The sequence below is a fragment of the Siphateles boraxobius genome, unplaced genomic scaffold, assembly GCF_051911475.1.
Source record: "Siphateles boraxobius isolate OS27281-9 unplaced genomic scaffold, OSU_SipBor_1 118, whole genome shotgun sequence".
NCBI classification, from domain to species: Eukaryota; Metazoa; Chordata; class Actinopteri; order Cypriniformes; family Leuciscidae; genus Siphateles; species Siphateles boraxobius.
Window position 1 is genome coordinate 1,445,632 of NW_027508720.1, and position 18,159 is coordinate 1,463,790.

The 18,159-nt window shown below is 36.8% G+C and overlaps 1 protein-coding gene across 2 annotated transcripts; it reads right to left on the reverse strand.

The window, feature by feature from the left end:
* Window positions 1–267: 267 nt before the first annotated feature.
* On the reverse strand, window positions 268–16,107 carry alpi.1 (alkaline phosphatase, intestinal, tandem duplicate 1). 2 transcript variants are annotated; one of them, XR_013194801.1, is made up of 11 exons: window positions 15,774–16,107; window positions 15,366–15,485; window positions 12,161–12,276; window positions 11,420–11,594; window positions 8,607–8,779; window positions 5,319–5,453; window positions 5,160–5,235; window positions 4,947–5,085; window positions 4,018–4,206; window positions 2,946–3,062; window positions 268–809 (listed from the first exon to the last, which is right to left on the reverse strand). XR_013194801.1 is itself a non-coding variant. In XM_077202656.1 (11 exons), the coding sequence occupies exons 1-11, from the start codon at window positions 15,859–15,861 to the stop codon at window positions 538–540; spliced, it is 1,599 nt and encodes a 532-aa protein (XP_077058771.1). In that variant the 5' UTR covers window positions 15,862–15,921; the 3' UTR covers window positions 410–537. The 2 variants fall into 2 exon arrangements, 1 of the variants encoding a protein (XP_077058771.1); XM_077202656.1 differs by having other exon boundaries at window positions 410–809; window positions 4,018–4,209; window positions 4,951–5,085; window positions 15,774–15,921.
* Between the last annotated feature and the right edge of the window lie 2,052 nt (window positions 16,108–18,159).

Below are 18,159 nucleotides of genomic sequence, written 5' to 3' on the forward strand. Positions count from 1 at the left end.
AAGCATCAACTCACTTGATTTGTATTTATTTCCCCAGAAAACAGGACATAATATCTAATGTCATTTTACTCTTCTAGTAAATGCATCTTGATTTAAGAATTGTTATATATTTGGACTGGAAACGAGACAAAAATACTAAGTAAAAAAAGCAGTTTTTTGCAGTGTAATCTTGTTTCCGTTTGAATTGCACGTACAGTAATAATCACTTTCAATATATACGACAGCAATTATGAAAGTGCTATTTAATTGATAACACGACAAAATGACTGTTTTCTCTTAGAAAAATTTATTGATCTCACATGTTTGAAATTTATAATCACAGTGCAAAAGAGCTTTCCATTGTGCAATATATACAAAAAAAAAAAAAAAGGATCTGGTTATAAAATAAATGTAAAAATCCCCCAAAAACTTTACATTTATATACACAGCATTGCACATCTGCTGAGAGCCAAACTTCAATATAAACAATTTGGGTTATAAGTCTCCAAAAAGCCCAAAAGAGTCCTAGGGCCTCAATCGCTCATGTGATGGAGTCTGTCATCTTGCGACGAGCCAAAACCCAGCGGTTAGTGCGATAAGAAGCCCTGAAAGAGTGTTTCTACAGCCACCGGAGTCATGAAGACGCAGTGGGCAGTTTGTGTACGGCTCCAGGCACGCTGCGTACGCCATGGCGTGGGCCACGTAATTCTGCTCCTTCACTCCATGAAAGAGGTGAGCCATCGGACCTTTGGCGTAGATAGCCACATCTTCCCCTCCGTGTGTCTCCGATTCTAAAGGAACCGCAGCTTGTTGCATGTACTCTTCATCAACTACAAGCAGAATAAGATAATCTATGATAGTTGCATATAAATATATGTACATTTATATACACACTCGTAAAAATAAAGGTACCAAAAGAGTGTTTTTGTAGCCAAAGAAGACGCATTTTTTCTGTTCCCCAAAGAACCTTTCTATGGAAGCTTGTTACCGTCATGGAATAAAAAAAATAAAAGTAATGATGACTTCATTGCGACTTTTTCTCAGAATTGAGAGTTTAGCGTCCACACATGTAGAAATTACCGTAATTACGAGATTCCGGCTTGTAAAAAGCACTCACGTCCTTGCAGAACTTTACAACTTGTAAAATGGGAATTTCCTGAGAGCTCCGACTTGTACCACATGACCTCTGTACCACATGACTGCTGCCCTGGAGAACCCACGGGGTCAAATTTGGCCGCTGTTAATTGCTGCTACCCAAAATAAAAATAAAATAAAAAAATTTGTCAAATTTAACTTCAAAAGCCCACAGTGCCACTTCTGGACCCTGCATAGAGACACCTAGTGGATGAATATTGAACTCACAAGTGCCAGAGTGGTAGTAACAAGATGGCTGACCACATGCGGTTTTGTTGAGCTGGAAACCTATCTGAACAAAATCGTCTTATCAGCAAACCAGCGGTTGGTAAAATTGTGTAGTTTTGTTAATCTATTTAGTATTAGCTTGCAGAATGCCTAGAAGTACGTTTTATATTCTTTTTGGATAAATTAGAGACTCTAAGCTAGTTCAAAAAACGATGGGCCAAAAATGACCCTCTGGGTGTATGGGTTAAACAAATGTTGGGTCAAAAATGACCCTTTGGTTCTTTGAGTGACTTGACAGAATGGTGACAGTCCTGTATTTGGCTAAAGCCTTGAAATAATTTCATTTGTATAATATATTTTACTAAGTTACCTCAGTAGTACAGGGCCAGAGACTAATAAAGTAGTATATATTTTCAGGGAGTATGGCCGCTCCCTTTTCAGGACAGGGAAAGCAACAGAGAAAGATCACTGTCATACAAGTATTGGAGAAAATTGAAACTGATGATAGTGACTTTTGCCCTAAATTGGATGGCGATAGTGATTCTGATTAATTGTTTCAACTGGATAAGGAAAGACCGATGGTGTTGCCTTGTGTTCTTGTTTCCATTGGTCAAAGTGTTTGTACATTTGAAATCCAGTTCTAACAAATAAAGTAAATAAAATATATTTAAAAAATTGTTAAATGTAGCTGTGTGGTTCACTAATTATTTTCCTAAATTTAAAATAGTTTGCATTGACAGTGTTTGTTATTGTGATTCTTTGAAATTATACGCCTAAAGACCAATGGGTCAAATTTGGCCCTAATCCTAAATTAGGGAATAACGGGTTAAAATTGAAAAAGTGGATATTTTGGTGTTCAGTGAACTTATAGCAGTAATTTAATGCATAGTTCATAATTTTCCAAAGAAGAAAAGTGTTCTTGGGTTCTCCAGGGTTAATATTGCTATTGATAGTGTTGCCATAGATAACCATAATTCCGAGTCTGAGGATGTGAACAGCTCTTAGTATAATGTCACGGTAATTACGGCATGGCATTAACACAGCATATATCTCACAATTTTGACTTTCTTGCAATTCTGAGTTCATAACTTGCAAGATATAAAGTCTGAATTGTGAGATATGAACTCGGAATCGCAAGTTATAAAGTTTGAATTGCAAGACATAAAGTTCAAATTGCGAAATATAAACTTACAATTGCGGGTTATAAAGTTCAAATTGCAAGATATAACCTCAGAATTGCAAGTTATAAAGTAAAAATTGCGAGATACTTTGACTTTTTTCCCTCAGAATTGGAAGATATAGACTCCCAGTTCTGAGGAAAACAAAGTCAGAATTGTGGGATAAAAAAAATCACAAACAACTTTTAAATTTTTTTTGTTCTGTGGTGGAAACAAGCTTCCAAAGCTTTCAGTGATCTGTTCTTAAATATTTTTTTTCTTACTGCAAAGAACTTTCTAACAATCTAAAGAAGCTTTTTCAACTATAAAGAACATTTAATGTGATGGAAAGAGTCCATGGATGTTAAAAGTTCATGGAACCAAAGATGTCAATCAACAACCTTTATTTTTAAGAGGGTAGAGGTCCTAAATTATGTGAACACTTACAATAATCCACTGCTGAAACGTTTCCTCTTGTCCCGTTCACATGAACGTATCCTGGTCCGTTAGCATACAAGATACTAGTGAATGGAAGACTATCCCCAGCCATCTTGGGTGCCAGGCCTGAAAGACAAATAACAAGTAAAATAGTGCATGAAGCCCCTTGGGTCAAACCTAAACTCAAACCTAATATCTAATTTCTACTGAAACTTGTATGTCATGTTTTTAACCCTCTGGTGCTCTTCGGAAAAATTTTAGGTACTGGTTTTAAAAAAAAAATTCTCAATTGGAATGGTACAAAACTTGGTAAGGGTTTTGGCACTTGCTATTGTAAACACACACGCACACACAAAAATAATAAATGAGAAAAATCACGGACATGATTTGAAAAGGTTACATTTACTTGAAAAAAAATAGTCACTTGAACTCATCGTGGTCAAAAATGACTGCACTGAAAATATGAAACAAATTTCAGCTAGTGGAAATGTTTGGAACTGTGCACAAACAAAATCTTACTGAAAGCTTTTTTGAGATATCAACCTCAAATTTGGAACACAACTTGTTTAGATTTATGGCTTTTATTTTATTTTTGGAACACATTTTGAAAATTTCATATAAAATTGCATATAAAATAATTTCATATACAAATTAAAAAGTATTTTTATACAGTTTTTATAACAATAAAAGTAAAATTCTATATATTTTTTAAACTGTTTTTCACTTCAGCAATAATCTGCCAAGTGTCATTTTTAAAAGGAGACCAAACTGAAGTCTGTGCTCCAAAGTAAGATTTATGATAGTTTAAGTTGGAAATTCAGGTTTATGCTCAAAAAGTGAATTAATGGATTATAACTACTGCCTAAATATAATATAATACCCTAAAATCCACTAAAAATGCAAAATATGAATATGCTAAGCTAGAAGGTTAATCAGTTAGCTTGCTAAACAAAGGCTGAACGCACAAAGAAAGTGAAATATAGGGAGGATCTAGAGTACTTTTGACAACATATATAGGTCATGTTAGTATACCTTTCTTAACATTGTCATTATTTGAATGTAAAGACAGGAAATAATATACCAAAAATAGGGTTCCCTCGGGGAGTGTTTCCACCAAACGTGAAGACATGGGAATGATCCGCAGTGACAACAGTGAGTGTGTCCGATTCGCTGGTCAGCTCAGACGCTCTCTGAATTGCCCGGTCAAACATGATGGTTTCAGTCAGAGCAAGCTTGGCAACGCCATCATGGTGTCCATGGTCTATTCTACCTCGTAAAAAAAAAAAAATAGGTCCCACTTTATACTAAGTGTTTTTAAGTACTTATTGTGTTCAGGTTGTATTGTAAAACACTTGTGCTGCGATTAAGGAGTGATACGGGTAAGGTTAGGGACAGGTGTGGTGGTATGGGTTGGTTTAAGGGTAGGTTAAGGTGTAAGGGAAGGGTCAACTGTGTAATTACAAATGTAACTAGAATGTAAATTTCCGGAAGAAAATGTGAAGTGGTGCTTGCAGTGGCAAAACTCGCCACTTGGTTTCTAGGTTGTGGTACATGATTGCGTACGAGCCAACAAACATGTCTGTACGATGTTCTGGTGCTGAGATGATGTCTTATTCATGTGTTCAGGTGGATGCTATGGTGGTTGCTAGGGTGTTCTGGGTGGTTGCTATGGTGCTGCTAGGCTGTTCTGGGTGGTTGCTATGGTGTTGCTAGAGTATTCTGGGTGGTTGCTAGGGTGTTCTGGGTGGTTGCTATGGTGTTTCTAGGCGGTTGCTAGAGTATTTTGGATAGTTGCTAGGGCATAAATTACATAAATTAATTACAGATGTAATTACATGCAGGTATTTTCAAAAAATAAGTACAATGTAAAAACATGTATGTGTACAAGAAGTCCATTGTATCAAATTATTAATTTCAATTTAAGTACATAGTACTTAAAGCCACTAAATATAAAGTGGGACCGCGAAAAATATTGATAAAGCAGTAACACCACAGCAAATGATAAAATACTCATCTTCCACAAAGAGAAAAAACCCTTTAGGATTCTTGCTGAGGATCTGAATGGCTTTCTCTGTCATGTCCACAATAGAGGGGTCACGGGTACGATTCCTAAACACTTCAAATCTCATATCTTTGGGTTCAAACAGACCTGCATGAGAAAAATGAATGAGAATATCATACTGGCAGACTTGGCAATGCAGAATCCTTGTGAACTGGCATTACCCATCAGGCAGTCTGTTGTTTTAACATCCACTGCATTAAGCTGCTCTCTGTTCCAAACATACTGGGCCTTCCTTCCCTTACAAACAGAACAGATAAGATTGTAGCAGGGGTTTACAATCACAAATTTGTGCTGTGGTAAATGGGATTTCTTGGCGATACCTTTCGAGCATTTAGCCAAATGTCAATGAGGTTCCTTTTGTCTTTGCGATCCCCTTTGCGAGAGGATGAAGAGGGGTATTCTGGGTCAGGCGTACCCTTGGGTGTCATGTACATACGGCCACCGCCAAGAATTACCTACAACAGAGACACATATTTGACATTTACCAACATCTCGTCTCAAAATGGTAAACGTTTAGTTATTTCACTGATGCATTTAGTATTTAAATGATGCCATTTTGTATTTAAAGGATAAGTTCACCTCAAAATGAAAATTTCCTAATAATTTACTCACCCCAATCCCATCCAAGATATCCATGTCTTTCTTTCCTCAGTGGAAGAAAAAAATAAAGTTTTTTGAGGAAAACATTTCTGGATTTTTCTTCGAATAATGGACTTCAATGGCAACCAGCGTTTTGAAGTCCAAATCAATGCAGTTTCAAAGGTCTTTGATGTGCTTCAACGGGCTGTGCACGATCCAAGCTGAAGTGGAGGGTCTTATCTAGCGTAACGATAGGTCAATTTAAAGTCCATTATTCGAAGAAAAATCCAGAAATGTTTTCCTCAAAAAACTTATTTTCTCTTCCACTGAGGAAAAGGAAGACATGGATATCTTGGATGGCATTGGGGTGAGTAAATTATTAGGAAATTTTCATTTTGAGGTGAACTAATCCTTTAAGTCACTAGATTGTCGAAAAAGCTAGTTTGAACCATTAGGTTGCCAAGCTGCAAGCTAATAATAATCCGAAGTAGTTAAACAACAGGCAAGCTACTGATTGCTAGCTATGCTACAAGCTCAAAACAAGCTAACTACACTGAAAATACTAAACAGAGTATTATGTTTTTTATAAATAAATATAGAAACCTAGGCATTTCCCCGAATAAGGCATTCTACGGATCCCCTAAAGGGACATGGTTAGGCTCACTGTAGCAGTCGGTTACATTACAGTACATCAGATTTCACTTATGACGTGAAGATAGTAAGGATAGAAGGCTGACAGGACGATGTCGGGGGATTTGGTGTGCAATGGATCCTGAGTGTCAATGAGAAATATATTTTCTTGTAAAATGTGTGGTCAGTACTGTCACCCCCTATACACAGAGTACACGTGATCACAAATTCGAAATTGAAAAGTGAGCGCACATTCAAAAGTGAATTCATAGCAGCTCCCTAATACCTACAAATTATATACAATATAATTAGCCACCTATATAATATCGAGATAACGCAAAAGCATTGAAATATTCTTTCCTCCCATGTCATTTTTGGTAATGTCACAGTTCTGTCACCCTTGTCTGGGTTTTCTCTTGGTTTAGTAACAGAGGTGTGACACTCCCGGTTTGTCATGTGTTTGTGTTTAGTCTGTCCTGTTGTGAGCACATGGCTGTCACGTTATTTCCTTGTGCCATGTGCTCTCCTGTCAATTGTCAAACCCTGCCCATCTTGTTATCTCGTTATTGTTTTATTTTCCCATCTGCCTGCCTCGTTACACTCTTATGTTTGTTCCCCTATTTAATCTCCCTGTGTTTGCAGTCCTGTGCTGGGTCGTTGTCCATGTTTCCTTTGTGTTTCCTGTTCCCGCCTGAGACCTTTCTTGTTTTTCCCCACGGGGTAGTTTTTGTTTGTAGTTTTGGTTTTGCCTTTTATTTACTTCATAAACATCCTTATTTCTGCACTTGTATCCTCGCTTCACTTTTGACCATTCCGTGACAGGTAACACTTTATTTCGATAGTCAACTTTAGACATTCTATTAAATATAAGTGACTTTGCAACTAAATGTCAACTAACTGTCATAGAGTATAAGTAGACTGTCTGCTTAATATCTGCTAACACTTTATTTTGTTGGTCCCCCAACAGATATTCTACTGACAATAAGTTACTTGGCAACTACAAGTCAACTCTGATTCTCCTAACCCGAACCCGAACCCTAACCATAACCTACCAGTCTACTACAGTCTACAAATACTCTGATGATAGTTAGTTGACATGTAGTTGAAAAGTTACTTATAGTTAGTAGAATGTCTAAAGTGGACTATCGAAATAAAGTGTAACCTCATTTTTTTTCTTCAGCATGTCCCTTTAGGGTCTCTGTAGTATCCGTTATCTTCTTTCCAAATTTGAGATTCGGCTTCGGGAACATCCCTTTAAATATCTCAAATAACGTGACATTGATAATATAGAATTGTAATATTGAATAACACACCAAAGTTAATCAAGCACTTTACATGTGCTTTGGTATGTAAGTCAACACATCAAAATAAGTGTATTTCTTTAAAGCACAACAAAAGATTACTAAAACACATAAACATTTGCATATGACTGCCTCGAGAGAAAAACATTGCTGAATAATTAAACATCATCATCACACTATAGGCTCCGCCCACTGTCGTTCACGCGTCACTAGTAAATATAACCCATTATAATGACTAACGCTGTCTACACTGATACAGTATACAAATGCGTATTCAGTTTCTGACGTACACCACATACTTGATTCTGCCGACAGCAGGAAAAATGGAAGAGTGAAAGAACCACAGTTTAAACATCTGCGTCTGTGTACAGACTTAAACAAGAGAGTGGTTTATTTTAATGGCGTCCCGGTTCGCATCAGAGGACTAATGTTTGTTCGGAGAATATTATTTTGTCAGCGAGGCAAATTGTAATAGACAGTTAGCAAAGAAACCTGCGTTTAGAGAAGAAGCCGTGGACTGAACTGGATCTGACAGTAGCTGCATTACAAACTGTAAGTGATTTCTTAATGCTTTGTCTGTACAATACGGTTTTATATGGATAATGTTTTCAAAACACTTAATCGTGTGCAATAGCGAGTGGGCGTTGATACTGTTTCCTATGCAATGAAGTTAGCCAATCATTACACTGTCCGATCACTGAAATATACTTTTAAGGTTTGAAGAACACAATACAATTAAGCACACTTCATTTTCATAAGGGTTGCATCTAGTTTGTCAACTAAAAATGTAACTTGGGCCAGTCTGATTAAACGAGTTAAAGTAGAGATGTTAACAATAGTGGCTGTTTGATAGACCGTATCAAACTTGGAATGTTCCGAAAAACTCTATATAGTACAAATAGAATAAAGTACAGTACAGAGGGCCCCGAAATGGCGAATCATTTTTGTGAGTCTGTTCATTTATATGAACCATCTGAACGAACAAATTCACCATAACAAATCAGACATTCAAATAGTAATTATTTGTGTGTGCAGCTGTGCAGAATACCATCACAAGTAGTGATTTATGAACTTCTGGCATGAAACATTGGGGCTCACATCGATGTCGGTGTTGGTCACGAGCTGCGTGGCGATGTCGGAGCAGCCCTGGCGGCGGGCGGCGGAGGGCACGTCTGCATCGCTGTACCAGCTGCGGCTCACGGAGTGGGCGTAGGCCGCGGCGGGTGAAGCGTGCTGGACTCTGGTGGTGGTCACAATGCCCACAGACTTTCCTTGATATACACACAACCACACACCATCACATCCCGCATGAGTAAGGCAATCTACACTCTTCAAAATAAAGCTTCTTTATTGGGATCTCTCCCAGACTGCAACTAAGGCTGCGTTCACACTGCAGGGGCTTAATGCTCAATTCCGATTTTTTGAAAAAATTCGATTTTTTTGCAAGGCCGTTCACATTTCCAATTAAATGCGACCTTTTGTGATCTCCTGTGTGAACGTGAAATGACCCAGAAGTGACCTGCATGCGCCGAAGAGTACTCAACGGTCATAGTTGTTGTTTATCTTCTCATTCCCGCCTACTTCAACGCAGAATTATGACGTTTGTCGCATATCAATGACGTGCGGGTCGGATACATGTGACCTGGCCGTTCAGATTGAAGTCGCATTTCAAAAGATCGGATACATATCGGATTTGGACCACATACCCAAGTGGCCTGGGTCGCATTTGAAAAGATCGGATCTGTGTCGTTCAGACTGTCATGAAAAGATTAGATACAGGTCGCATAGGGGAACAAAAATCGGAATTGGGTCGTTTCAGTCTGCAGTGTGAACGTAGCCATGGTGTCGCCCAGATCCGGCCCACATTTGGTACGCGTGTAATCCACATGTGCCCGATGTGGGCCGACACTATGTTGCTGTCTGGGATAGTTCACAAATTAAGACCCTTTATTATCCCTCGAACCTTTCCTTTCCACAAAAGGTTCTTTAGATTATTAAAATGTTCTTCACACTAAAAAAAAAGGTCATTTTAAGAAGTTTTCACTGAAAGTTGCTTTTGGGGAACCAAAAATGGATCTTCTAGAGCAGTGGTTCCCAACTTTTGTTGTCCGAGACCCCCTTTTTCCCAAGAAAATATTTTAGGGCCCCCCTTCACATTCAATGATATTGTCGCTCTTGTAAGCTTGCAGCAAGGATGACAAAATGTTTTGTTTTTAAACAAACAGTATATTTACTGTAACCAGATATGTTTATGCAAAAATAATAGCGTATAATATTGAAAATACTATAACAAAAACATCAGTTGGCCATTTGCAATTTAAAAACGTAAGCCTAGAAGTATAGCCTATTAATTAGCCCTATTTGAAATGCAATAACAAAAATATCAGTATTCACACTGGTGTGTAGGAAAAACATTATTAATATAGGCTATTACAATATGACTGGTGTCTGGGACCTCACTGAAAACGCATTTTTTGGTCAGCCAGGGGATCGTGAATAAAATTAGCTTATGTAATATAATTGTTTGGCGCTCTAGCGATTAATAAACATGCGTTTAAAAAATAAAATTAAAAAATAAAATTAAAATAAAATAAAAACATGCGTTTATAAACAGAATAATGCGTCTTGCGGAAGAACATTGTAGCCGGAGCTACTTCTCTCTGTTTATGTCTATGACGAGTCACTGGGTTACACCGCAGCGGTGCGACCCAAACCAGTGTAAAATAGTCCCAATGTAAACACTTATTATAGGTGTACCATAGTGACTCAGGATAAGACAAAAACACGGTTTGGAAAATTAATTCATGATGTACTCGCTCATTATATAAATTTAGTACATTTTGAACACATAAAAAGTCACGGACTGCTGCTTTAATGCTCACTGTTCAACACTTTTCAAAATATGACGCAACCCCCCAAAGAGCTCGCTGACGCCCCTTTGTCGGCCGAGACCCCCCTGTTGGGAACATAAACTGTTAAAAAAGATGGACGACGCTCCTTCGTTCTCTTCCATTGGCGAGAAGTGAAGCCGCCATTGTCCCGATATGGCGCTGACATCTTGGGTCTTGAGTTTGCGCAGTTGCGATTTCGGGACCAGACATGCGCAGTAATGAGCAGGAAGTAAAGCCGCGAAACCAACGTCCCGCCCTCACTTTCGCTGAATTAATCGTAAGCATATAATCTATAATTATTTATAGAAATTTAGATATTAAATTTAAAGCTCCAATCTCCTCAGTCCTCCAAAGATCCCGAAAAAAGTCCGTTGTTGCTTCAGTGACTACTTCGCTCAGAGAACCTGTCAATCACAGCTGTCAATCATGTACGCCACAGCTCCGTTTTTATAGCATCAAATAACTACCTAAAAACAAACTTATTTTAAAAACAAACACTTGAAATTACATCAGCGTGATGAAAACTACAGTAAATGACAGAAACTATCTTTGGAAAAAAGATATGTGAAGTGTAATTAAATTGTTTAGTTGTTCTCACGTCCCATTGAATAACACGGGGAGGCGGGGTTTATGAGCTATACTAGGACCGGTCACCGGGGGGCGATCGAGACGCTTTGGCTTCACTTTTCAGGGCTTGTGTGGCACACTCGGTTGGGAACCGATGCTCTATGGCATTGCTGCGAAAACCCCTTTTTGGAACCTTCATTTTTAAGAGTTTGTGGCAAGGGTGTAGAGTTACATTCAAGCTATTTTAAGGCATGATTAAAAAAAAAATCACATGAAAAAAACGTTTAAATATGTAATTTTAGTGATCAAAGATGAGTTTTAAGTGATAAAATACAAGACATGACAAGACAAGACAAAACAGTCCATATGACTTGTGCACTATTTTTGGGTGAAATATCCCTTTAAGAACAACAACAACATTGTGATAGTGATGCTAAATGGAAAATAGCTTACCTTGTGTTTTGGCACGATGCAACACTGAGAAAACCTCATTGCCAAATGTTGTGTTGCACTCATAGGCCACGGCTTTGGCACTCAAGCCCACCGTCTTGGCATTGGCCTTCACACCGCAGTGGTACGCAGTCGCTGTGCTGGCACTGTCCGCCACTTGCTTGTCAACACTATACGTCTGTTTGGAAACACATCACATAACTTTAAATAATTATAGCGTTAAAAACAGACTGCTGTTAGTAACTAGATAAACAATCTCCTCAGTCCATCCTCTCCTTCATGTGTGTTTTCAGGGGCACAGGTTGCAGTACTATCTAAATTCCTCAGGATTATTATTTTTTTTTTTTACTTTGTTTGCTACTAAAGGTGGTGTTTGTATTTTTTTACGATACCCAAGATTCTCAATATGGAAAATGAAAAATGCAATCTCAGGCAATCTCAAACTTTTTCATACACCGCATAACCAAAACATCAGAATCAGAATCAGAAGGAGCTTTATTGCCAAGTAGTGTTTTACACACACGAGGAATTTGCTTTGGTCATAAGCTCATTGCTACATGTACAAACATATAGTTGACATAAATAAATGTAGAAATATATATAAATATGAAATGAAATATAAATTAACAATATACAAAAATGAACAATTAACAATGGCTTAGTCTTGCATTACAAGACTATTACTGATGATCACTTTGGTTGATTATTGTGATAAAACATTGTGGTAAATGAGAATCGTTAGACCTTTGACAGGGCGACATACGGAAACGTATCCATGGCCAAAACAGTCTCTTCCCCCGAGTGTCCTTCCATCTGTCCTCGCAGTATACGGGCGGCTGAGACCGTAGACACACCCATCCCTGAAGGATGAACACACACAGCCTGCTGTCACATATAATATCACAGCTTGACCCTGGGCTGAGCCCAAAACCATTCATAAACTCTACAGTAAAATATGGGGTAAGAAGTAACAGGTATGCGCGTAATATACAGTCAACTAATCATTATCACAAAATAAACCCCAACAGGATCCGGACCATCTGACTGCACATTATCCCACTTATTATGCAGATACTTAATAAAACAGACAGGTGTCAATAAATCAAGTATTCAGGAGAGCAGTGTAAATATTGTCATACAGATAAAGCAGTTATAAACCCTTGTGATAAGAATGTGCCGAATGTGCACTTGTGGTGTACTTCAAATTTTAGAAGCACGATAGAAGTACCGCAAATTATGTAATCAGATTACTTTTAAAATTACAACAAAATATCTGAGTTACTTTTTCAATAAAGTATGCAGGTTATTTAGTTTTCCCATGCACTGACTGACAGCTCTCCTGTCCTCATGTTGAGAGGAATCATGAGTCAGTGCAGAGTTGTTGTGTGTGAACATGATGTAATTGTAGATCTAGTAGACTAAATGTGAACATTTACTCATCTCACTTGCACAAAACACATTCAGTATTCCTCAAAATGAATAAAAACAGTGAAATGCAAAGTCAGAATATTACACAAATCTGCAATAATGTTAAATAACACAAATATACTTTATGTATTTAATCTCACTTAATTAACCAATGACTACAAAATTCTTCTTCAATCCAGAATGCTTGAGCGGCGCCCTCTACTGTACAGGTGTGGATTTGCCTTTCCTTCAGCCTAAGGCTTATTCATTTCACTTTTGGTGCGAATGAGCCTTCACATTTGACAAAAATATATCTTTTTGTTATTAAAAAACTAACAAGCAAGCCCAGGCCTAGAGAGAAAAGGTACCACAAAAGTTACGCAACACATTCATTTCAATAAAAAGTAACTAAGTAACACAGTTAGTTACTTTTTTAGGTAGTAACGCAATATTCGAATGCATTACTTTTAAAAGTAACTTTTCCCAACAGTGCTTAGAAGTATATTTAAAAAGACTATACTTGCAGATAATATAATATTGATTAAATAAAAGGCCACTTAGGTGCTCTTAAAGAGAGTATACTTTCATAAATAGAACCAGAGCACAGAACGCTTTAAATTATTTTTATTCATACAGAATGACTAACGTTTCGACGCCCATGCGTCTTCTTCAGAGTCAAGAAAACTCTGAAGAAGCGCAAGTGACTCCTTTCTACTATACTTTCATGAATGTTTCTTAACACACTTAGTACAATTTAAATAATTTTTTTAAAGTCCCCCTCCAGTCAACCATTGTATCCCTTAAAATTCATCTTTGAAAATGACACATTTAAATGTTTTTCCTTGAAAAAAATTCATTATGCCTTAAAATAGCTTGAATGTACCTCTCTACACCCTTGCCTCATTTAGTATGTGCGGTTCTATGAATATGCAAATGAGCCCCGCCTCCACTCACTCACTCGTTGATGATCACAAGTTGATCTGATTGGTTACAAGGTCGTTTGTGACGTCAGAAGCACCAGCGATTTCAATCCGTGTTTTTGAGACTGTCTTTGGTTCACTGCAGTTTTAAGGAGAAAATACTCAGCAATGCTGTCGACTTATGAATTTACACATGGTTTGTGTTAAAGCATATTAAAAACACCACAAAGACATATAAACAACATTAAAATCTTGATTTTCACCACATGGGGACTAATGGGAAATTAATAATCTTTTGACATGCTTCAAAGTGTACTCTATTTTGATTTATTGACTAAAATACTAAAGCACATGTTAAATATTTTATTATCATTTTAACAGTGTTATTCAATATCACATATAAAACTAATATATTTTAAATGTACTTAATTGTACATTTATTATATTCCTCATTAAAAATGTAGTTACAAATATATTTAAATTATATAAGTTTCAATTGAAATGACAAAATATATTTTAGTTTGCCATAAATAGTCAGTACTATTTTTCAAAGTAATTGTAAAATTACATATAAAGATGTACTTAAGCTCTACTGGGTAAAAAAGCACTTTAAAGGTGCATTGTGTAATTTTTAGGATGATCTGTAGACAGAAATGCAATATAATATGTTTCTACTATGTTTTTAGTGGTGTATAAAGACCTTAGAAAATGAACCGTTATGCTTTTATTACCTTAGAATGAGCCATTTCAATCCACATATCACAATATAATAACATATCGTTTTACTGGACAATAAAGTAAACCTAATTTCTTGATTTATCCTTGTTAAGAAACCTCATTGCTGAACTGCTACTCTCTGCTGTCTCAGACGATGCCATATTTTCCTGTCGGCCACCGTAACTTCTGTTGGGTGCAGTTCGCAACCTCACCACTAGATGCCACTAAAAATCACACACTGCACCTTTAAGTGAACTATTGCATTTAATATAAATTTGAACTATAATTATTTTCATTGCAATCAATTTTTTTTCCAGTTACTTCAGCACTTAAGTATATTATTTTAAAGTATATTATTTCTGTACTTATGCTAAAGTGTGTATATTAGTGCTGGGCAACTAATAATAGCAAAAAATAGCAAAATATCCAAATTAAAAGTTTTTGTTTACATAATATATGTGTGTGTACCGTGTATAATTATTTTGTATGTATAAATACACATATGCATGTATATATTTAATAAATATTTGCATGTATATATGGTATATATATGTACACATAATTTATATTATATATAAATATAAATATTTTATATATAAATAACCATTTTTTCTTAAATATACACATGCATATGTTTGTATTTATATATACAAAATTATTATACACAGTGTACACACATAGATTATGCAAACATAAACTTTTATTTTGGATGCGATTAATCGTTGCCCAGAACTAATATATATATATAAATAAATATAAATAAATAAATAAAATATGATATTGAAGTCTTAGTGTATTTCAAATCTCCAAAAAAGCATTAATAATTACTTAGAAATTGTACTGTTGTAATAAGAAGTGTATTTTGATAGGCCGATCAACTGTGTTCAGTTGTGTTGATAACTCACCATCACCGAGGAAGAGGATGGTGTTTTTGGCGCGGTGCGCTCGCAGTGGGAGTGTGAGGGCCGTCTGAAGCGTCCTCCTGGCCTGATCGTTCCAGTACACCGGCTCCTTCTCCCATTCATCTACATACCAGAACAAACATGACGCTTTAAACAACTTCTCCTTCTCAGAAATAGCGTTGGTCTGAGGCATTAACTCCTCTGAAGAGGCTCTACCGCAAACCTGCCCTGACAAGACCTGAGTGCTTACCGGGAAAGCACACTCAACTTCTCAAAGAGCCACCAAACACCAGCTCTTGAGGATCCAGATTCAACCTGCACACCTACATGCCAAACACCCACGAGCCCAACCGTGGACATCATCACCAAGCGCTAATTTTAGCAGTGTGGACAATAGGAGCGCTGTCTTACCCACGGGCTCTGCGCTGCAGCTGGTGTTCAGCAGGAGGAGGGCCAAAAGGAGCAGCACCCCGGGGGCCCGGCTATAAACCAAACACATCCCGAGAAGAGGAGAAACGGAGAGACTTCAGTGCACCTCGACGCTGTGAAGGAGTGTCTCCAGCAAACCTCAAGCCCCTGCTTTTTAAACCCAGGGTGTGTGTCAAGCCAGGGCCCCAGACAGCTCATAGGCTTGTGCTGACGGTGCGGGACCACACAGGGCCAGGAAGCCCCTCGACTTCTTGTCCAAATCCGGCGTTTTTGTTTTAGAAGACTGCTCTTCCTTGTTTCTTTTCTTCCTTTCCTTTTCCCAGCTCTCTTCTAGGAAGCCGAACGACCCCTTTGATGTGGCAAATTGCACTAATGTGTGTGTTTTTCATACAATGGTTAATCGGCGGGAGTAAAAGCAGCATTCAGTTTTGGCACTCAAACCATACTGCTTTTTTGTTGTTGTTGTGACTTGGAAAATGAATCCAGGGTGTAAGAAACGTCAAGCACGCCAATTCTTGTAAGGTTTCATACTAGGATCTAGGCGACTAAAGTAACATTGGTCCTGAAATGTCAAAATCGTGTTGATCTTAGTGAAAAAAGAAGTGTGCTTAATTATATTGAATGCACACTTCAATATTATATTTGTATAAGTTAAAAAATGTATGTTTGCAGATAATATAATATATAAAAAAAATCAAAGGCAGATTAAGTGAGTACACTTTCATGACTATGCTTCTTAACACACTTAAGTACACTTAAATAGAGCACTTTGTAATAATATCAGTTTTACAACGTTTTACTTTAAATTACAAATCATTGTTTTAATAATGTTTTGTCCTGCTTTAAAGAAGCACATTTATTTTGATGTGTGACTAACATACTAAAGCACATGTAGAGTATTGTGTTCTTTGATATCACATTTAATTTTAATATATTTTTTGAATGTACTTAATCATTACGAATGTGTAGTTCAATTACATTAAAGTGCATTTGGCAGTACATTTGATCCATTACATCAAAGACAATTGAATTATAAAATTACATATAAAGATGTGGATCAAAAACATTCTAAAGTTCATTTAATTGCTTTTAATATAAATTTTAACCTATAGGTTTTAATTTATTTTTACATAACATACATTTAAGTGTCTGAAAACATTACATTCAGTTCACACTTAAGTAAGGTAAATTATTTCCCTACTAAGTACACTGTTTAAAAGTATGCCAAAGTGCACTTCTTTTCCAAAAGGGTGTAAATCAGAAAATCTAACTGTTGACTGTAGCAGTATTGTACATTAACATTTACATATGCAACAATGAAGCATGAAGGAAAAATACTGCGCTCAATCTGTCCCAAACAAGTCAAGACGAGGAGGAACTTGTTATTATGCGATGTAATTGCAAGCAGTGTTTAGTTATTTACAGTTGCCGAGCAACGTCTTTATATAGATGTATATAGATAGTATATTTATACGGATTTATATAGATATTTAAATAGATAATGATGTGCAATCACATAGGCTATGTGTATATCGGCTTTTTTATAATGGCTTTAAATGTGACTCATTCAATAAGAGTCAAAAGTATGTTAATATTACTTTTTTTTTACTAGATTTCATTTATATAATGTGAAGATAATTTAAGATTGCAGACATAGTTTTTTTAAAAAAATAATTAACATTACCACTGTATATATATATATATATATATATATATGTGTGTGTGTGTGTGTGTGTGTGTATATACTGTATAAATATGGAGTTTGGTCATACACACTACCCATAATTATTCTTATGAATAAATGTAGCTATTTATTGAACAATGGTTTCGTTTATTTGACTGCTGTCGCTGTTGCTTTATGTAAACAATAAACACATTTAAGTCCATGCGTTAAAAGTGATTTTACTTTAGTAATTGATGGTTTGCTGACTAACTCTGCACCCTTGGATTGTTTTGTGGGAAATAAACGTAAGCAGCATTTTTCTTCAATGAGGTAGTGGAGCATTAATGTTGTAAAAATAGAGAGAGACATAGAGAAATAGAGAGGAGAGGGAAAAAAAAGTTGAGTTGAGTTTAAATCCAGAAAGGCTCAGTTCTGCAACACTGTTAATGAGGCTTAAAGAGCATCTCATCTGTATCGCATGGACAAGATGTTCAACTGCACTGCGGACTCCACACTCATTTGTGGCAAATCAAGCAGCTAATAAAAGTGGAAATATGAACCGTTCTTTCTCTGAGGCCTCACATGATGTGTGACCACACTGCACGTACCAAAATATGAGCGGGGAAATTCAATCCTCGGCTAGCCGGGACACGTCAGGCCATTGTTATGGTAGGCACTGCTCTTAAGGGCTGAACTTGAGATTAA